This window comes from Glandiceps talaboti, chromosome 5 (assembly GCF_964340395.1).
Source record: "Glandiceps talaboti chromosome 5, keGlaTala1.1, whole genome shotgun sequence".
Lineage (NCBI taxonomy): Eukaryota > Metazoa > Hemichordata > Enteropneusta > Spengelidae > Glandiceps > Glandiceps talaboti.
This window is the reverse complement of record NC_135553.1, coordinates 27,579,132-27,603,752: the sequence shown is the minus strand read 5'-3', so window position 1 is coordinate 27,603,752 and position 24,621 is coordinate 27,579,132. Positions and strand designations below refer to the sequence as shown.

General features: G+C 35.4%; 1 protein-coding gene across 1 annotated transcript in view; it reads right to left on the bottom strand.

Annotated features, from left to right (window-relative positions):
• LOC144435550 (voltage-dependent T-type calcium channel subunit alpha-1G-like) overlaps positions 1 to 24,621 on the bottom strand; it is a 260,713-nt gene that overhangs the window by 12,480 nt on the left and 223,612 nt on the right. Inside the window, exons 30-31 of the mRNA XM_078124138.1 lie at positions 24,033 to 24,299; positions 4,957 to 5,137 (exon numbers count right to left, since the gene is read on the bottom strand). Of these exons, the coding sequence (XP_077980264.1) occupies positions 4,957 to 5,137; positions 24,033 to 24,299 (448 nt within the window). The remainder of the gene's footprint in view (positions 1 to 4,956; positions 5,138 to 24,032; positions 24,300 to 24,621) is intronic.

The following is a 24,621-nucleotide window of genomic DNA, read 5'->3' as shown; positions in this document are numbered from 1 at the left end:
TTGCTATGGGCATGGTCTTGTTGCTAGGCACATTTGCATACATTTTAAAAATATTTAGTCATTTGTCTTTCTATTCCTGTTATCTTTGCAATATACATGATTATTTGGCTGTTGCTATGGGCATGGTCTTGTTGCTAGGCAAATTTACATACATTTTTTGAATGTTTATTCAATTATCTATTAATCCCTGTTATCTTTGTGAAATACACAACCGTTTGGCTGTTGCTATGGGTGTGGTCATGGTTGCTAGGGATATTTGCATACATTTTTTTTAATGTTTACTCGCTTGCCTACCAGATGCTGTTGTTATTTGACCAAAATATACTGCCATTTGGTTGTTGCTAAGGGTGTGGTCATTGTTGATAGGGCCAATTGTGTCAAAATATTTTGAAGACAATCTACAGAATAACACTTCTAGAAACATCTCACCAAGTTTCAGTCTCATTGACTAAGTACTTTTTGAGATATAATTTTTGACCAAAATTCACACTTTTACACCTAATATGCATATTATTGAGAGATCATTATATGCTTAATATTTCTTCATATATACACCCACAGATGCATCCCTGTTAAATTTCAGCCCAATCTGCTCAGTAGTTTTGGAATTATAGGTTTTTGACCAAAAAGACATTTTTAGCCCTAATGTGCATATTACTAAGGGAATAATCATGTCATGAACAAATCTTAATTTACTCACCCCAAAGAATGTTCCCAACAAATTTCAGGCCAATCTGTCCAGTACTTTTTTTTAATACATTTTTTGACCCAAAACTCACATCTCTGATGCAATCATATTCATTTGAACAATTTCCCAACTAGACACCAGAAGTAACATGACCACCAAATATCAAAGCAATCGGTCTAGCAGTTTTTTACTTTTAAGTTCTTTACACACACACACACACACACACACACACACACACACACACACACACACACACACACACACCGGGCGCTCCCTATAGCACTACTGAACCTCAGTTGAGTTGTGCTAAAAATTTACAGAATCTTTCATCTACAGGAATCTTAGGAGTACACTGTCTGACCAACTCAATTTGAATATTATAATCTGAAATTCTCAATTTAGTCACTAGTTTTCTACAAACAGGATTTTTAATTTGCAAGAGATATTTGTTTTAAACAATCTCTATGGTCTCATTTTATTTTTATCTAATGTCATTATGTAATTCCCCTGTACCAAGATTTACAAAATTCTTGACATAAATTATCATGAACCTTCTTGATTGTAGAATTAAACTTCCAAAGATTTGACCACATACTGTTCTCACTATACTTATCCAGTAAATTTCTTTTATAAATGACCCATTTTGAATAACACATAGAAGACATATAGGCTGCTCTCAATAAACCATCTCCATCAACAATTAATCTATACCAATACTTTAACATCAGTTTAATTACAGTGAAATTAACAGGAAAACGACCTAATTCTCCAACAATACCCCATCTTGATACCTTCTTAGAAACACCAAGTAGAAATCTATAAAATAGCGCAAATATTGCGTTGCCGCACAACTTCATGTTCAGGGCAATGATAGATATATAATTTTTTGAAGATTTAAAGTTGTAACCAAAACAAAATTTTCATACCTAATTTCCATCATCATAATCCAGCCATCCTATGTTGGAAGTGTACAAGACAAGTATAGCAACATCCTAATCAAACTTTAAAGGGATGTGTCTACAAGGTTTTGTACTTCTTTATTTTTTAAAATCAATTTGGAACCAAGTCATACCAATGTAACATGTTTAACTTTCTTGGTTGTCTTATTGTAATATTTTAAACACAAGCTACATTCAGTTTATATGGGTAGGTGATGAAACAGCTGTCTTACAACATATTACATAATCAAGTCATAAACCAAACTGGCCATGCTACAGGCTTTACCACCAGAGGAAATAGTAAAGTAAACATTATAGTTAATTAACAATGTACTGTTCTCACTGTGTCAGCTATTAATGAGGACAAATCTACACATTCTCAACAAAGTTAAGCTCAATCTACTGGGTAATTTCAGAGTTGAAGATTTTTGAGGAAAAGCAATGATATAGAATAACACTTCTAGAAACATCTCACCAAGTTTCGAACTCATTCACTTAGTACTTTTTGAGATATAAGTTTTTGACCAAAATTCACATTTTTACACCTTAATTCCATATCACTCATGGAATCATGGTATGCGTAACATATCTTCGTCCATACATCCCTAAATGCATTTCCATTAAATTTCAGCCCAATCTGCTCAGTGGTTTTGGAATTATAGATTTTCAACCAAAGAGACACATTTTTAGCCCTAATTTGCATATCACTGATGGAATCATCCCGTCATGAACAAATCTTACTTTACACCCCCTTAAGAATGTTCCCACCAAATTTCGCACCAATCTGCCCAGTAGTTTCTGAGTTTAAGTTTTTTGACCAAAAATCACATTTTTTGACCCAAATCACACACCTGTGATGCGATCATTTTGATTTGAACAATTTCCCAACTAGACACCCAAGGTAACCAAATATCGTGGCAATCGGTTCAGCAGTTTTTGACTTTAAGTTGTTTACACACATACACACACACACACAGACAGACAGACAGACACTTTACCATGCCTATAGCACTACTGAACCTTCAGTTCAGTTGTGCTAAAAACTAAATGTCACCAAGAAAATTTCTTTTATCAATTTCATAACCCCAAACTTCACAGTTGTAAGTCATAATAGGAACAATTAGATGATCAGAGAGATCTAAAGCCACATCAATAGAAATACTCTCATTAGGAGAAATAGTTTTACGTAAACTAAAGAGAGCTCTCATGGATTTAAACTCTCAGTTATTGAAATTTTGTTTAAATTTATCATTAGCAGAAACAATTGATACAAAGATAACAGTATTCTCTTACATTGTCAAGAGGAATTCTATCAAAATAAAATTTTATACCTTTAATTAATTGATTTCCTTTATTAAATACAATGACTTTGGTTTTCTTAACATTGATTGTTAATTTCCACTTTGTACAAAAACAGTGTAATTTATCTAAGCAACTTTGCAGCTCAACTTTAGTTTCAGTGGACAATGATAGATCATCAGCATATAAAAGACAATTCAGAGACAGAGTTGTAAGTTTCACAGGGCTATCGTTAAAATAAAAATAGATGATAGATCATTTTAAAAGATATTGAATAAAGTTGGACTTAAGTTACATCCTTGTTTACACACATACATACACACACACACACACACACACACACACACACATCCACACAGACAGACAGACAGACACTTTGCCATCATGGAAACCACAACTTGAAATATAGTCAACATAAGACATGAAACAGTGTATTTATCTTGTCTTTATTGTGAATTATATTATAGCATTACCAATTCCAGTGAATTTTGTGACGTCATCGCTGTACATTATTACTGATAATGTACTCCGTTATTGGGCATCGAGGCCCTGGAACGAGCATAACAATACAAGCTTATTGTTCTGTTTCTTCATACGACTGGGCATTTTTTCGAAATGTATGTTGTTACTTATGATTGTCATTTCCACTGTTTAAAAATACAACGCATTCATGAAACAAATTTGTGTTCACAGCAGTTCACTGAAGTGTATATGTGTGTGTACGTGTACGTACGTGTGTCGCTATGATTAGTATTCAGCTTCCGGGCCGAACATGGCAGACGATGTTCAGCGCTGTGTATATTATACGTTGTTTTGCGCTTCTCGGTCTACAAATTCACTGGAATTGGCAAAACTATAAAATAATAACAATAACGTACGTCCTCCCAGTCCATAATGGACTCAAGCAAACTTTGCACTCCATAATGGCTGTCGCCTTGCCCATTATGTCGTTCAAAGTTTGCTTTCGTCCATTATGGGCTAGGAGGGCGTACATTATTGTTTAAATATTATGTAGGAAAAAATGTGCCAACGAACCTGTATCTCACCCTTGACTTACTTATACATTCACTTTTTTTTACAGCATTTCATCAGATTTTAGATTTACATCATTTTATCAGTTTTTAGACTTTTTTACATCATTTCATAACATTTTAGACTTTTTTTTACATCATTTCATAACATTTTAGACTTTTTTTACATCATTGCATAACATTTTAGACTTTGTTACATAATTTTATGCGTTTCCGAATTTTTCCCATTATTTCATCAGATTTTAGACTTTTTTACATCATTTTATGAGTTTCTGAATTTTTCACATTATTTCATCAGATTTTAGACTTTTTTTTACCTCATTTTATCAGATTATCATTTCATCAGATTTTAGACTCTTTTACATCATTTTATAGAATTTTAGACTTTTTTTTACATCATTTCATCAGATTTTAGACTTTTTTAAACAAATATTTAGGGTGCTTTTTGTATGCACTAAGCCACATGAAATTTGCCTAATCACAACAAACAATACATTATGCAAACGGTACAGTGACATTAATAACTATGTCATAAAATGATATCCGACATGTGCACTTTGTATCATTGATGCATATACAAAATTAAATTAAATTTGAAGCCTGCATTCATAAGACATTGCCTATTACCAAAAATCCTTAATTATGCAAATTACTCATAAGAATGAAAAACTACATGATTACACTGTATCGGACACTTTCCTATCGCCAGTGTATATACCACATTATATGAAATTTTGAAATTTGAGGCTTGCAACTTAAAAATAGTACCTAATTACCAAAATAATTAATTATGCAAAAGACTCATTAATATTAATATTATATTTACCAAAACCTAACCACTTTGTGTTATTACCATAAGGAAGATGTCTAGCAAGTTTCATTAGCATTAATGCACTAGTTTTTGAGATATCGTGTCCACAGACAGACAGACAGACAGACTAGAGCATATTAACATAAACCTTCCATTATGGAAGGTAAAAAGGGATCAGGTATACTTTACCTCTGCTTCGTAGACTTGCATCTGATGCTGCAATGATATGATTACTCCTTGGTTCATACATGAAGCTATCCGGTAGTGAGTGAAAACGTGTCACTGGTTGTTTGACCACCAAACGATTTTCATTCAGATATGGAAGTGACTTCACTGTCTCGTCGGTCATCTCTATGATCTGGTAGTCACCCTGAAAAATGTGAAAAGTTGAGGAAGGTTGAGACGTGTTGAAGAACAAAATATTCATAAAACAGAGGGTACACACACATAGGATGTTGTCAATGCTATACTGGTTGCACATACACATAATAAAGTGGTTACTAAAACAACTCCAAACTGCAGTAATTACAATGTCATTCTTGTCATGAAATGGTGAAATATGCCAAGGATACTAGATGTATGCAGCAATAATAGTTAAATTCACTGACAAACACACAAAGTGCCTGTCGATCACGTCTGACCAATTTGTAATGAGCTCTGACAATAACTGAACATGTAATATAAAGCACAGCTGGTGTCCAACGTCAGAGGAATTAAAAAGCTTGGAATGAAATTAGCAAAGAAAGTAAATATTCCAGAATTATATAAAACTGGAATACAATTTACACCACACAATCAAAGTCCATAGACAGCAAACATACAACATTAATACAGCATAAGATACATATTGTGATGGCGGATGTTGTAGGCTGATTGATACAACCCCTACTCACACTGTAACTACTAGCTGACCATTCCGGATGAATGTTTATCTGAACTGATATGGCATGATCTTTCGTGTTATAACCACACACAAAGAATTTTAAGAAAAGCAAAAGTAGATACATATAGAGAAGAGAAATGACTCAATGTTAGTGAAGTACATGCCTTGATGAAGACAAAACAACAACCAAAGACTAAACTGATCGACTTACTTAATACATTCATTTGTACATTACAATTGACAACATATGACTATATCAATGGGAATGAACAGATGTGCAGGTCCTTTCCATGGAGATGACCTGATGTGAAGGCTGTTTCCATGGGGATGACCTGCACAGAAGGATTAGCAAATAATATCTTGGATATTGAGTTATAGGGAAATCATTATCAGGAGAACTTGTTTTACAGAATTGTGCAAACAACATTTTATCTAGCACAACAATATTTAATATTTGCAAATATGGTGCTGACCACAGGAAACATTTCATTTCTGTACCTTTCATGGAATTTGCCAAGCACACAATGTGGTACATAACAAGTCAACTTGGGGTAAAAATGAAAATAAGAGTAAATCAAAATCAAATACTTGTATATGATCATCCGGATTGACAATAGTGGGAATAATATTATAAATATGGCAGCAAATACAAAGACATGTAGGGTACTATTATCAGCTGACATGTAGGGTACTATTATCAGTTGACAAGTAGGGTACTATTATCAGTTGACAAGTAGGGTACTATTATCAGTTGACATGTAGGGTACTGTTATCAGTTGACATGTAGGGTACTATTATCAGTTGACATGTAGGGTACTATTATCAGCTGACATGTAGGGTACTATTATCAGTTGACATGTAGGATGCTATTATCAGTTGACATGTAGGGTACTATTATCAGTTGACAAGTAGGGTACTATTATCAGCTGACATGTAGGATACTATTATCAGTTGACATGTAGGGTACTGTTATCAGTTGACATGTAGGGTACTATTATCAGTTGACATGTAGGGTACTATTATCAGCTGACATGTAGGGTACTATTATCAGTTGACATGTAGGATGCTATTATCAGTTGACATGTAGGGTACTATTATCAGTTGACAAGTAGGGTACTATTATCAGTTGACATGTAGGATACTATTATCAGTTGACATGTAGGGTACTATTATCAGTTGACATGTAGGATGCTATTATCAGTTGACATGTAGGGTACTATTATCAGTTGACAAGTACGATACTATTATCAGTTGACATGTAGGGTACTATTATCAGTTGACATGTAGGATGCTATTATCAGTTGACATGTAGGGTACTATTATCAGTTGACATGTACGATACTATTATCAGTTGACATGTAGGGTACTATTATCAGTTGACAAGTAGGGTACTATTATCAGTTGACATGTAGGATACTATTATCAGTTGACATGTAGGGTACTATTATCAGTTGACATGTAAGGTACTATTGTCAGTTGACATGTAGGGTACTATTATCAGTTGACATGTAGGGTACTATTATCAGTTGACAAGTAGGGTACTATTATCAGTTGACATGTAGGGTACTATTATCAGTTGACATGTAGGATACTATTATCAGTTGACATGTAGGATGCTATTATCAGTTGACATGTAGGGTACTATTATCAGCTGACATGTAGGGTACTATTATCAGTTGACATGTAGGATACTATTATCAGTTGACATGTAGGGTACTATTATCAGTTGACATGTAGGGTACTATTATCAGTTGACATGTAGGGTACTATTATCAGTTGACATGTAGGATACTATTATCAGTTGACATGTAGGGTACCATTATCAGTTGACATGTAGGGTACTATTATCAGTTGACATGTAGGGTACTATTATCAGTTGACATGTAGGGTACTATTATCAGTTGACATGTAGGATACTATTATCAGTTGACATGTAGGATGCTATTATCAGTTGACATGTAGGGTACTATTATCAGTTGACATGTAGGGTACTATTATCAGTTGACATGTAGGATACTATTATCAGTTGACATGTAGGGTACTATTATCAGCTTACATGTAGGATACTATTATCAGTTGACATGTAGGATACTATTATCAGTTGACATGTAGGATACTATTATCAGTTGACATGTAGGGTACTATTATCAGCTTACATGTAGGGTACTATTATCAGTTGACATGTAGGATACTATTATCAGTTGACATGTAGGGTACTATTATCAGTTGACATGTAGGGTACTATTATCAGTTGACATGTAGGGTACTATTATCAGTTGACATGTAGGATACTATTATCAGTTGACATGTAGGGTACTATTATCAGTTGACATGTAGGATACTATTATCAGTTGACATGTAGGATACTATTATCAGTTGACATGTAGGGTACCATTATCAGTTGACAAGTAGGGTACTATTATCAGTTGACATGTAGGATACTATTATCAGTTGACATGTAGGGTACTATTATCAGTTGACAAGTAGGGTACTATTATCAGTTGACATGTAGGATACTATTATCAGTTGACATGTAGGGTACTATTATCAGTTGACATGTAGGGTACTATTATCAGTTGACATGTAGGGTACTATTATCAGTTGACATGTAGGATACTATTATCAGTTGACATGTAGGGTACTATTATCAGTTGACAAGTAGGGTACTATTATCAGTTGACATGTAGGATACTATTATCAGTTGACATGTAGGGTACTATTATCAGTTGACATGTAGGGTACTATTATCAGTTGACATGTAGGGTACTATTATCAGCTGACATGTAGGATACTATTATCAGTTGACATGTAGGGTACTATTATCAGTTGACAAGTAGGGTACTATTATCAGTTGACATGTAGGATACTATTATCAGTTGACATGTAGGGTACTAATATCAGTTGACAAGTAGGGTACTATTATCAGTTGACATGTAGGACACTATTATCAGTTGACATGTAGGGTACTATTATCAGTTGACAAGTAGGGTACTATTATCAGTTGACATGTAGGGTACTATTATCAGTTGACATGTAGGGTACTATTATCAGTTGACATGTAGGATACTATTATCAGTTGACATGTAGGGTACTATTATCAGTTGACATGTAGGGTACTATTATCAGTTGACATGTAGGATACTACTATCAGCTGACATGTAGGGTACTATTATCAGTTGACATGTAGGATACTATTATCAGTTGACATGTAGGGTACTATTATCAGCTGACATGTAGGGTACTATTATCAGCTGACATGTAGGGTACTATTATCAGTTGACATGTAGGGTACTATTATCAGTTGACATGTAGGGTATATATGTACTGTTATCAGTTGACATGTAGGGTACCATTATCAGTTGACATGTAGGGTACTATTATCAGTTGACATGTAGGGTACTATTATCAGTTGACATGTAGGGTACTGTTATCAGTTGACATGTAGGGTACTATTATCAGTTGACATGTAGGGTACTATTATCAGCTGACATGTAGGGTACTGTTATCAGCTGACATGTAGGGTACCATTATCAGCTGACATGTAGGGTACTATTATCAGTTGACATGTAGGATACTATTATCAGTTGACATGTAGGGTACTATTATCAGTTGACATGTAGGGTACTATTATCAGTTGACATGTAGGGTACTATCATCAGTTGACATGTAGGGTACTATCATCAGTTGACATGTAGGATACTATTATCAGTTGACATGTAGGGTACTATTATCAGCTGACATGTAGGGTACTATTATCAGCTGACATGTAGGGTACCATTATCAGTTGACATGTAGGGTACTATTATCAGTTGACATGTAGGGTACTATTATCAGTTGACATGTAGGATACTATTATCAGTTGACATGTAGGGTACTATTATCAGCTGACATGTAGGGTACTATTATCAGTTGACATGTAGGGTACTATTATCAGTTGACATGTAGGGTACTGTTATCAGTTGACATGTAGGGTACTATTATCAGTTGACATGTAGGGTACTATTATCAGCTGACATGTAGGGTACTGTTATCAGCTGACATGTAGGGTACCATTATCAGTTGACATGTAGGGTACTATTATCAGTTGACATGTTGGGTACTATTATCAGTTGACATGTAGGGTACTATTATCAGTTGACATGTAGGGTACTATTATCAGTTGACATGTAGGGTACTATTATCAGTTGACATGTAGGGTACTATTATCAGTTGACATGTAGGGTACTATTATCAGTTGACATGTAGGATACTATTATCAGTTGACATGTAGGGTACTATTATCAGCTGACATGTAGGGTACTATTATCAGCTGACATGTAGGGTACCATTATCAGTTGACATGTAGGGTACTATTATCAGTTGACATGTAGGGTACTATTATCAGTTGACATGTAGGGTACTATTATCAGTTGACATGTAGGGTACTATTATCAGTTGACATGTAGGGTACTATTATCAGCTGACATGTAGGGTACTATTATCAGTTGACATGTAGGGTACCATTATCAGTTGACATGTAGGGTACTATTATCAGTTGACATGTAGGGTACTATTATCAGTTGACATGTAGGGTACTATTATCAGTTGACATGTAGGATACTATTATCAGTTGACATGTAGGGTACTATTATCAGTTGACATGTAGGATACTATTATCAGTTGACATGTAGGGTACTATTATCAGCTGACATGTAGGGTACTATTATCAGTTGACATGTAGGATACTATTATCAGCTGACATGTAGGGTACTATTATCAGTTGACATGTAGGATACTATTATCAGTTGACATGTAGGATACTATTATCAGTTGACATGTAGGATACTATTATCAGTTGACATGTAGGATACTATTATCAGTTGACATGTAGGGTACTATTATCAGTTGACATGTAGGGTACTATTATCAGTTGACATGTAGGATACTACTATCAGCTGACATGTAGGGTACTATTATCAGTTGACATGTAGGATACTATTATCAGCTGACATGTAGGGTACTATTATCAGCTGACATGTAGGGTACTATTATCAGCTGACATGTAGGGTACTATTATCAGCTGACATGTAGGGTACTATTATCAGTTGACATGTAGGGTACTATTATCAGCTGACATGTAGGATACTATTATCAGTTGACATGTAGGGTACTATTATCAGTTGACATGTAGGGTACGATTATCAGTTGACATGTAGGGTACTATTATCAGTTGACATGTAGGGTACTATTATCAGTTGACATGTAGGGTATATATGTACTGTTATCAGTTGACATGTAGGGTACTATTATCAGTTGACATGTAGGGTACTGTTATCAGTTGACATGTAGGGTATATATGTACTGTTATCAGTTGACATGTAGGGTACTATTATCAGTTGACATGTAGGGTACTGTTATCAGTTGACATATAGGGTACTATTATCAGTTGACATGTAGGGTACTTTTATCAGCTGACATGTAGGGTACTGTTATCAGCTGACATGTAGGGTACCATTATCAGTTGACATGTAGGGTACCATTATCAGTTGACATGTAGGGTACTATTATCAGTTGACATGTAGGGTACTATTATCAGTTGACATGTAGGATACTATTATCAGTTGACATGTAGGGTACTATTATCAGCTGACATGTAGGGTACTATTATCAGTTGACATGTAGGGTACTATTATCAGTTGACATGTAGGGTACTGTTATCAGTTGACATGTAGGGTACTATTATCAGTTGACATGTAGGGTACTATTATCAGCTGACATGTAGGGTACTGTTATCAGCTGACATGTAGGGTACCATTATCAGTTGACATGTAGGGTACTATTATCAGTTGACATGTTGGGTACTATTATCAGTTGACATGTAGGGTACTATTATCAGTTGACATGTAGGGTACTATTATCAGTTGACATGTAGGGTACTATTATCAGTTGACATGTAGGGTACTATTATCAGTTGACATGTAGGGTACTATTATCAGTTGACATGTAGGATACTATTATCAGTTGACATGTAGGGTACTATTATCAGCTGACATGTAGGGTACTATTATCAGCTGACATGTAGGGTACCATTATCAGTTGACATGTAGGGTACTATTATCAGTTGACATGTAGGGTACTATTATCAGTTGACATGTAGGGTACTATTATCAGTTGACATGTAGGGTACTATTATCAGTTGACATGTAGGGTACTATTATCAGCTGACATGTAGGGTACTATTATCAGTTGACATGTAGGGTACCATTATCAGTTGACATGTAGGGTACTATTATCAGTTGACATGTAGGGTACTATTATCAGTTGACATGTAGGGTACTATTATCAGTTGACATGTAGGATACTATTATCAGTTGACATGTAGGGTACTATTATCAGTTGACATGTAGGATACTATTATCAGTTGACATGTAGGGTACTATTATCAGCTGACATGTAGGGTACTATTATCAGTTGACATGTAGGATACTATTATCAGCTGACATGTAGGGTACTATTATCAGTTGACATGTAGGATACTATTATCAGTTGACATGTAGGATACTATTATCAGTTGACATGTAGGATACTATTATCAGTTGACATGTAGGGTACTATTATCAGTTGACATGTAGGGTACTATTATCAGTTGACATGTAGGATACTACTATCAGCTGACATGTAGGGTACTATTATCAGTTGACATGTAGGATACTATTATCAGTTGACATGTAGGGTACTATTATCAGCTGACATGTAGGGTACTATTATCAGCTGACATGTAGGGTACTATTATCAGCTGACATGTAGGGTACTATTATCAGTTGACATGTAGGGTACTATTATCAGCTGACATGTAGGATACTATTATCAGTTGACATGTAGGGTACTATTATCAGTTGACATGTAGGGTACGATTATCAGTTGACATGTAGGGTACTATTATCAGTTGACATGTAGGGTACTATTATCAGTTGACATGTAGGGTATATATGTACTGTTATCAGTTGACATGTAGGGTACTATTATCAGTTGACATGTAGGGTACTGTTATCAGTTGACATGTAGGGTATATATGTACTGTTATCAGTTGACATGTAGGGTACTATTATCAGTTGACATGTAGGGTACTGTTATCAGTTGACATATAGGGTACTATTATCAGTTGACATGTAGGGTACTTTTATCAGCTGACATGTAGGGTACTGTTATCAGCTGACATGTAGGGTACCATTATCAGTTGACATGTAGGGTACTATTATCAGTTGACATGTAGGGTACTATTATCAGTTGACATGTAGGATACTATTATCAGTTGACATGTAGGGTACTATTATCAGTTGACATGTAGGGTACTATTATCAGTTGTCATGTAGGGTACTATTATCAGTTGACATGTAGGGTACTATTATCAGTTGACATGTAGGATACTATTATCAGTTGACATGTAGGGTACTATTATCAGTTGACATGTAGGGTACTATTATCAGTTGACATGTAGGATACTATTATCAGCTGACATGTAGGGTACTATTATCAGTTGACATGTAGGGTACTATTATCAGTTGACATGTAGGGTACTATTATCAGTTGACATGTAGGGTACTATTATCAGTTGACATGTAGGGTACTATTATCAGTTGACATGTAGGGTACTATTATCAGCTGACATGTAGGGTACTATTATCAGTTGACATGTAGGGTACCATTATCAGTTGACATGTAGGGTACTATTATCAGTTGACATGTAGGGTACTATTATCAGTTGACATGTAGGGTACTATTATCAGTTGACATGTAGGATACTATTATCAGTTGACATGTAGGGTACTATTATCAGTTGACATGTAGGATACTATTATCAGTTGACATGTAGGGTACTATTATCAGCTGACATGTAGGGTACTATTATCAGTTGACATGTAGGGTACTATTATCAGTTGACATGTAGGGTACTGTTATCAGTTGACATGTAGGGTACTATTATCAGTTGACATGTAGGGTACTATTATCAGCTGACATGTAGGGTACTGTTATCAGCTGACATGTAGGGTACCATTATCAGTTGACATGTAGGGTACTATTATCAGTTGACATGTTGGGTACTATTATCAGTTGACATGTAGGGTACTATTATCAGTTGACATGTAGGGTACTATTATCAGTTGACATGTAGGGTACTATTATCAGTTGACATGTAGGGTACTATTATCAGTTGACATGTAGGGTACTATTATCAGTTGACATGTAGGATACTATTATCAGTTGACATGTAGGGTACTATTATCAGCTGACATGTAGGGTACTATTATCAGCTGACATGTAGGGTACCATTATCAGTTGACATGTAGGGTACTATTATCAGTTGACATGTAGGGTACTATTATCAGTTGACATGTAGGGTACTATTATCAGTTGACATGTAGGGTACTATTATCAGTTGACATGTAGGGTACTATTATCAGCTGACATGTAGGGTACTATTATCAGTTGACATGTAGGGTACCATTATCAGTTGACATGTAGGGTACTATTATCAGTTGACATGTAGGGTACTATTATCAGTTGACATGTAGGGTACTATTATCAGTTGACATGTAGGATACTATTATCAGTTGACATGTAGGGTACTATTATCAGTTGACATGTAGGATACTATTATCAGTTGACATGTAGGGTACTATTATCAGCTGACATGTAGGGTACTATTATCAGTTGACATGTAGGATACTATTATCAGCTGACATGTAGGGTACTATTATCAGTTGACATGTAGGATACTATTATCAGTTGACATGTAGGATACTATTATCAGTTGACATGTAGGATACTATTATCAGTTGACATGTAGGATACTATTATCAGTTGACATGTAGGGTACTATTATCAGTTGACATGTAGGGTACTATTATCAGTTGACATGTAGGATACTACTATCAGCTGACATGTAGGGTACTATTATCAGTTGACATGTAGGATACTATTATCAGCTGACATGTAGGGTACTATTATCAGCTGACATGTAGGGTACTATTATCAGCTGACATGTAGGGTACTATTATCAGCTGACATGTAGGGTACTATTATCAGTTGACATGTAGGGTACTATTATCAGCTGACATGTAGGATACTATTATCAGTTGACATGTAGGGTACTATTATCAGTTGACATGTAGGGTACGATTATCAGTTGACATGTAGGGTACTATTATCAGTTGACATGTAGGGTACTATTATCAGTTGACATGTAGGGTATATATGTACTGTTATCAGTTGACATGTAGGGTACTATTATCAGTTGACATGTAGGGTACTGTTATCAGTTGACATGTAGGGTATATATGTACTGTTATCAGTTGACATGTAGGGTACTATTATCAGTTGACATGTAGGGTACTGTTATCAGTTGACATATAGGGTACTATTATCAGTTGACATGTAGGGTACTTTTATCAGCTGACATGTAGGGTACTGTTATCAGCTGACATGTAGGGTACCATTATCAGTTGACATGTAGGGTACCATTATCAGTTGACATGTAGGGTACTATTATCAGTTGACATGTAGGGTACTATTATCAGTTGACATGTAGGATACTATTATCAGTTGACATGTAGGGTACTATTATCAGCTGACATGTAGGGTACTATTATCAGTTGACATGTAGGGTACTATTATCAGTTGACATGTAGGGTACTGTTATCAGTTGACATGTAGGGTACTATTATCAGTTGACATGTAGGGTACTATTATCAGCTGACATGTAGGGTACTGTTATCAGCTGACATGTAGGGTACCATTATCAGTTGACATGTAGGGTACTATTATCAGTTGACATGTTGGGTACTATTATCAGTTGACATGTAGGGTACTATTATCAGTTGACATGTAGGGTACTATTATCAGTTGACATGTAGGGTACTATTATCAGTTGACATGTAGGGTACTATTATCAGTTGACATGTAGGGTACTATTATCAGTTGACATGTAGGATACTATTATCAGTTGACATGTAGGGTACTATTATCAGCTGACATGTAGGGTACTATTATCAGCTGACATGTAGGGTACCATTATCAGTTGACATGTAGGGTACTATTATCAGTTGACATGTAGGGTACTATTATCAGTTGACATGTAGGGTACTATTATCAGTTGACATGTAGGGTACTATTATCAGTTGACATGTAGGGTACTATTATCAGCTGACATGTAGGGTACTATTATCAGTTGACATGTAGGGTACCATTATCAGTTGACATGTAGGGTACTATTATCAGTTGACATGTAGGGTACTATTATCAGTTGACATGTAGGGTACTATTATCAGTTGACATGTAGGATACTATTATCAGTTGACATGTAGGGTACTATTATCAGTTGACATGTAGGATACTATTATCAGTTGACATGTAGGGTACTATTATCAGCTGACATGTAGGGTACTATTATCAGTTGACATGTAGGATACTATTATCAGCTGACATGTAGGGTACTATTATCAGTTGACATGTAGGATACTATTATCAGTTGACATGTAGGATACTATTATCAGTTGACATGTAGGATACTATTATCAGTTGACATGTAGGGTACTATTATCAGTTGACATGTAGGGTACTATTATCAGTTGACATGTAGGATACTACTATCAGCTGACATGTAGGGTACTATTATCAGTTGACATGTAGGATACTATTATCAGTTGACATGTAGGGTACTATTATCAGCTGACATGTAGGGTACTATTATCAGCTGACATGTAGGGTACTATTATCAGCTGACATGTAGGGTACTATTATCAGTTGACATGTAGGGTACTATTATCAGCTGACATGTAGGATACTATTATCAGTTGACATGTAGGGTACTATTATCAGTTGACATGTAGGGTACGATTATCAGTTGACATGTAGGGTACTATTATCAGTTGACATGTAGGGTACTATTATCAGTTGACATGTAGGGTATATATGTACTGTTATCAGTTGACATGTAGGGTACTATTATCAGTTGACATGTAGGGTACTGTTATCAGTTGACATGTAGGGTATATATGTACTGTTATCAGTTGACATGTAGGGTACTATTATCAGTTGACATGTAGGGTACTGTTATCAGTTGACATATAGGGTACTATTATCAGTTGACATGTAGGGTACTTTTATCAGCTGACATGTAGGGTACTGTTATCAGCTGACATGTAGGGTACCATTATCAGTTGACATGTAGGGTACTATTATCAGTTGACATGTAGGGTACTATTATCAGTTGACATGTAGGATACTATTATCAGTTGACATGTAGGGTACTATTATCAGTTGACATGTAGGGTACTATTATCAGTTGTCATGTAGGGTACTATTATCAGTTGACATGTAGGGTACTATTATCAGTTGACATGTAGGATACTATTATCAGTTGACATGTAGGGTACTATTATCAGTTGACATGTAGGGTACTATTATCAGTTGACATGTAGGATACTATTATCAGCTGACATGTAGGGTACTATTATCAGTTGACATGTAGGGTACTATTATCAGTTGACATGTAGGGTACTATTATCAGTTGACATGTAGGGTACTATTATCAGTTGACATGTAGGGTACTATTATCAGTTGACATGTAGGGTACTATTATCAGCTGACATGTAGGGTACTATTATCAGTTGACATGTAGGGTACCATTATCAGTTGACATGTAGGGTACTATTATCAGTTGACATGTAGGGTACTATTATCAGTTGACATGTAGGGTACTATTATCAGTTGACATGTAGGATACTATTATCAGTTGACATGTAGGGTACTATTATCAGTTGACATGTAGGATACTATTATCAGTTGACATGTAGGGTACTATTATCAGCTGACATGTAGGGTACTATTATCAGTTGACATGTAGGATACTATTATCAGTTGACATGTAGGGTACTATTATCAGTTGACATGTAGGGTACTGTTATCAGTTGACATGTAGGGTACTATTATCAGCTGACATGTAGGGTACTATTATCAGTTGACATGTAGGGTACTATTATCAGTTGACATGTAGGGTACTATTATCAGTTGACATGTAGGGTACCATTATCAGTTGACATGTAGGGTACTATTATCAGTTGGCATGTAGGGTACTACTATCAGCTGACATGTAGGGTACTATTATCAGTTGACATGTAGGGTACTATTATCAGTTGACATGTAGGGTACTGTTATCAGTTGACATGTAGGGTACTATTATCAGCTGACATGTAGGGTACTATTATCAGTTGACATGTAGGGTACCATTATCAGTTGACATGTAGGGTACTATTATCAGCTGACATGTAGGGTACTATTATCAGTTGACATGTAGGGTACTATTATCAGTTGACATGTAGGGTACTATTATCAGCTGACATGTAGGGTACCATTATCAGTTGACATGTAGGGTACTATTATCAGCTGACATGTAGGGTACTATTATCAGTTGACATGTAGGGTACTATTATCAGTTGACATGTAGGGTACGATTATCAGTTGACATGTAGGGTACTATTATCAGCTGACATGTAGGGTACTATTATCAGTTGACATGTAGGGTACTATTATCAGTTGACATGTAGGGTACTATTATCAGTTGACATGTAGGGTACTGTTATCAGTTGACATGTAGGGTACTATTATCACTTGACATGTAGGGTACTATTATCAGTTGACATGTAGGGTACCATTATCAGTTGACATGTAGGATACTATTATCAGTTGACATGTAGGGTACTGTTATCAGTTGACATGTAGGGTACTATTATCAGCTGACATGTAGGGTACTATTATCAGCTGACATGTAGGGTACTATTATCAGTTGACATGTAGGGTACCATTATCAGTTGACATGTAGGGTACTATTATCAGTTGACATGTAGGGTAATATTATCAGTTGACATGTAGGGTAATATTATCAGTTGACATGTAGGGTACTATTATCAGTTGACATGTACCGGTAGGGTACTATTATCAGTTGACATGTAGGGTACTATTATCAGTTGACATGTAGGGTACTATTATCAGCTGACATGTAGGGTACTATTATCAGTTGACATGTAGGGTACTATTATCAGTTGACATGTAGGGTACTATTATAAGTTGACATGTAGGGTACTATTATCAGTTGACATGTAGGGTACTATTATCAGTTGACATGTAGGGTACTATTATCAGTTGACATGTAGGGTACTACTATCAGTTGATATGTAGGGTACTATTATCAGTTGACATGTAGGGTACTATTATCAGTTGACATGTAGGGTACTATTATCAGTTGACATGTAGGGTACTACTATCAGTTGACATGTAGGGTACTACTATCAGTTGACATGTAGGGTACTATTATCAGTTGACATGTAGGGTACTATTATCAGTTGACATGTAGGGTACTACTATCAGTTGACATGTAGGGTACTATTATCAGTTGACATGTAGGGTACTATTATCAGCTGACATGTAGGGTACTATTATCAGCTGCATGGTTTTCATTCACATTACAACTAAATCTAAATCATAACGTCTACCTCAGAATATTTCTTATGCTCGGCACTAAGATGCTCATCATCACTACTATCATCACTGCCATGACAACAATCATCCCCATCATCTTCCATGTATGTCATTTCATGCTGTTGAAATGGATCCCATGGAAATGATAAAATGGAGGAAAGAATGTATATCAAATGGAATAAGGGCAAAGAGTCAGGTGTATGAGAAATGAAACATATTCATGCAGGGTATTTTTGAAAAACATAAATAATTCAGCTTGGCACACAAAAAGACAACTTTGCTGTAAGTTACCAAACCTGTATACATATGACATGGCTTAAGTCAAGGACTACCCCCCCCCCCCCACACACACACACACATTCAGTTTTGACAAATTGATATGAAATGGGAATTTACCAAAAAACATAGACTAGGGACTGACATCACTTAAATACAACATAGACTTTGATATGAGGTCCAATTACAACATAGACTTTGATATGAGGTCCAATTACAACATAGACTATGATATGAGGTCCAATTACAACATAGACTATGATATGAGGTCCAATTACAACATAGACTTTGATATGAGGTCCAATTACAACATAGACTTTGATATGGGGTCCAATTACAACATAGATTATGATATGAGGTCGAATTACAACATAGACTATGATATGAGGTCCAATTACAACATAGAGTTTGATATGAGGTCAAATTACAACACAGACTTTGATATGAGGTCCAATTACAACATAGACTTTGATATGAGGTCCAATTACAACATAGACTTTGACATGTGGTCCAATTACAACATAGACTATGATATGAGGTCCAATTACAACATAGACTTTGACATGTGGTCCAATTACAACATAGACTTTGGTATGAGGTCCAATTACAACATAGACTTTGACATGTGGTCCAATTACAACATAGACTTTGACATGTGGTCCAATTACAACATAGACTATGATATGAGGTCCAATTACAACATAGACTTTGACATGTGGTCCAATTACAACATAGACTTTGATATGAGGTCCAATTACAACATAGACTATGATATGAGGTCAAATTACAACACAGACTTTGATATGAGGTCCAATTACAACATAGACTTTGACATGTGGTCCAATTACAACATAGACTTTGATATGAGGTCCAATTACAACATAGACTATGATATGAGGTCCAATTACAACATAGACTTTGATATGAGGTCCAATTAAAACATAGACTATGATATGAGGTCCAATTACAACATAGACTATGATATGAGGTCCAATTACAACATAGACTTTGATATGAGGTCCAATTACAACACAGACTATGATATGAGGTCCAATTACAACATAGACTTTGACATGTGGTCCAATTACAGCATAGACTTTGATATGAGGTCCAATTACAACATAGACTATGATATGAGGTCAAATTACAACACAGACTTTGATATGAGGTCCAATTACAACATAGACTTTGATATGAGGTCCAATTACAACATAGACTATGATATGAGGTCCAATTACAACATAGACTTTGATATGAGGTCCAATTACAACATAGACTTTGATATGAGGTCCAATTACAACATAGACTATGATATGAGGTCCAATTACAACATAGACTTTGACATGTGGTCCAATTACAACATAGACTTTGATATTAGGTCCAATTACAACATAGACTATGATATGAGGTCCAATTACAACATAGACTTTGATATGAGGTCCAATTACAACATAGACTATGATATGAGGTCCAATTACAACATAGACTTTGATATGAGGTCTAATTACAACATAGACTATGATATGAGGTCCAATTACAACATAGACTTTGACATGTGGTCCAATTACAACATAGACTATGATATGAGGTCCAATTACAACATAGACTTTGATATGAGGTCCAATTACAACATAGACTTTGATATGAGGTTGAATTACAACATAGACCTTGATATGAGGTCCAATTACAACATAGAGTTTGATATGAGGTCAAATTACAACACAGACTTTGATATGAGGTCCAATTACAACATAGACTTTGACATGTGGTCCAATTACAACACAGACTTTGATATGAGGTCCAATTACAACATAGACTTTGACATGTGGTCCAATTACAACATAGACTATGATATGAGGTCCAATTACAACATAGACTTTGACATGTGGTCCAATTACAACATAGACTTTGGTATGAGGTCCAATTACAACATAGACTTTGACATGTTGTCCAAATACAACATAGACTATGATATGAGGTCCAATTACAACATAGACTTTGACATGTGGTCCAATTACAACATAGACTTTGATATGAGGTCCAATTACAACATAGACTATGATATGAGGTTCAATTACAACATAGACTATGATATGAGGTTGAATTACAACATAGACTATGATATGAGGTCCATTTATAATACAGAGTATGATATGAGGTCCAATTACAACATAGACTTTGATATGAGGTCCAATTACAACATGGCAAACACTTAAAAGGTGGGGTACATTGCAGCAACACTTGCAATTGTGTGGTACACTGGCAAACACTTGTAATGTACATTGCGGCAAACACTTGAAATGGTGTGGTACATTGTGGCAATACGTGCAATGGTGTGGTAAATTGTGGCAAACACTTGCAATAGTGTGGTAAATTGTGGCAAACACTTGCAATAGTGTGGTAAATTGTGGCAAACACTTGCAATGGTATGGTAAATTGCGGCAAACACTTGTAATGGTGTGGTGTACATTGTGGCAAACTCTTGCAATGGTGTGGTAAATTGTGGCAATACATGCAATGGTGTGGTAAATTGCGGCAAACACTTGTAATGGTGTGGTGTACATTGCGGCAAACACTTGTAATGGTGTGGTGTACATTGTGGCCAACTCTTGCAATGGTAGAGCACATTGTATAAAACACTATGGTGTGGCACAGTTAAGCAAATACTTACAATGACATGGTTACACATTGGGGCAAACATTTGCAATGGCATTGCATAGTGTGTAAAACACTTGAAATAGTGGTAAAAGTGTTGCCTGATAATCAGCACTTTTTTCCACAGAAAAATCACTTGATAACATGTAGGGTATAGTACCTCATTTGCAGATTCAATATGAATGGCATTGGCACCTGTAAAATTCTAGCACAATGAAGGAATATAGAGAAACAGAACTAACATTTAGTTTATATCTCCTTCCATAAAATGATTTTTAGCGGTGAAAAATTACATGTCTTTAGTAGGAAGGACAGGATAACACAAAGATGTCATCACAAGTTAGTTATTAGATAATAGCAGTGAACAAAACACACCCCCCCAAAAAACAAAAACAAAAAAACCCCCAAAAACAAAAAAAAAAAAACAAAAAAAAAATGATATAAGCAAAAACAAATAAGTACCTGAAGCAAACTAGATGCTGCATTGGGTTCCTGAAAAAATTAAAACAATGAAATTGAAATAAGAGAATAAAAGGCAGAGACTATAAAATAAGTTTAGCCCGAAAACAGATTTATAGCATAATACTATGCCATGCACAGCATATTTGGTGACAAGATTCACAGTTGGTAGGTTGCTGAGATAACTAAGTGCAGAAGTCACTTTGGCACAGCATACATCACAGAAATTTTCTGTCACGTGATACCCCCAAAATGTAGTCACATGAGTGTATGTGGTAAATTAGCATACTGATGACATCATAGTGATTCTGATAAAGTTACACACTAGCTTAAACCTTTATTAGCAGATTTCCATGTCTTGTAAATACATGTATGATGACTATTGACATCATCAAAAGTTTTCCAGTGTTATTGGTAATTTAGGAATTATAGTTTTCCAGTGGTATTGGTTATTTAGGAATTACAGTTTTCCAGTGATATTGGTTATTTAGGAATTACAGTTTTCCAGTGGTATTGGTTATTTAGGAAGAACAGTTTTCCAGTGTTATTGGTTATTTATGAATTATAGTTTTCCAGTGGTATTGGTTATTTAGGAAGAACAGTTTTCCAGTGTTATTGGTTAGTTAGGAATTACAGTTTTCCAGTAGTATTGGTTATTTAGGAAGAACAGTTTTCCAGTGGTATTGGTTATTTAGGAAGAACAGTTTTCCAGTGTTATTGGTTATTTATGAATTATAGTTTTCCAGTGGTATTGATTATTTAGGAAGAACAGTTTTCCAGTGGTATTGGTTATTTAGGAATTACAGTTTTCCAGTGGTATTGGTTATTTAGGAATTATTGTTTTCCAGTGGCATTGGTTATTTAAGAAGTACAGTTTTCCATTGTATTGGTAATTTAGGAATTACAGTTTTCCAGTGGTATTGGTTATTTAGGAATTATAGTATTCCAGTGGTATTGGTAATTTAGGAATTACAGTTTTCCAGTGGTATTGGTAATTTAGGAATTACAGTTTTCCAGTGGTATTGGTTATTTAGGAATTACAGTTTTCCATTGTATTGGTAATTTAGGAATTACAGTTTTCCAGTGGTATTGGTTATTTAGGAATTATAGTATTCCAGTGGTATTGGTAATTTAGGAATTACAGTTTTCCAGTGGTATTGGTTATTTAGGAATTACAGTTTTCCATTGTATTGGTAATTTAGGAATTACAGTTTTCCAGTGGTATTGGTTATTTAGGAATTATAGTATTCCAGTGGTATTGGTAATTTAGGAATTACAGTTTTCCAGTGGTATTGGTTATTTATGAATTATAGTTTTCCAGTGGTATTGGTTATTTAGGAATTACAGTTTTCCAGTGGTATTGGTTATTTAGGAATTACAGTTTTCCAGTGGTATATTTAGGAGTTTAACACACAGACCAAAGTGCAAAGTTATATAACCAGTCACTGAACATAGAAATAGCATTACTATGACTCACTTCCTCTTTTTGTTTCCTAGCAGCCTCTTCCTCAATCTCTTTCTTCACTTCTGCTGCAATTGCCTGATCCTCCTCATCATCATCTTGGTCCATCTTATGAGATTCTTCAAGATGTTTCATCAAGACAGCTACCACTACGTTGACAAGGACGAACTGCGCCATGAGTACAAAACTGACAAAGTAGATGGGAGATAGTATGGCACTTGCACAACAGTTGAAGTTACAGTCAGAACTATTGTCACATGCTGGTGCTGTCCGTAGTGTATCCTGCAAAAAATACCGTCAATGGCGTTGTAGCACAACTGTACAGTTTTTAAAAATGTTTATCCATATGCTAGTCCATGCTAACAATAGGTATTCATTTGCTGAATGACTATCCAGTTGCCTATCCAACCATGCATGTCGCTATCTTTGCGATATATGCTATCATTTGGCTGTTGCTATGGGAATGGTCATGTTGTTAGATATATTTGCATACATTTTTATATGTTCACTTGTGTATGAATTCCTGATATTATCTTTGCAATGTACGCGATCATTTGGCTGTTGCTATGGGCGTGGACTTGTTGCTAGGCATATTTACATACAT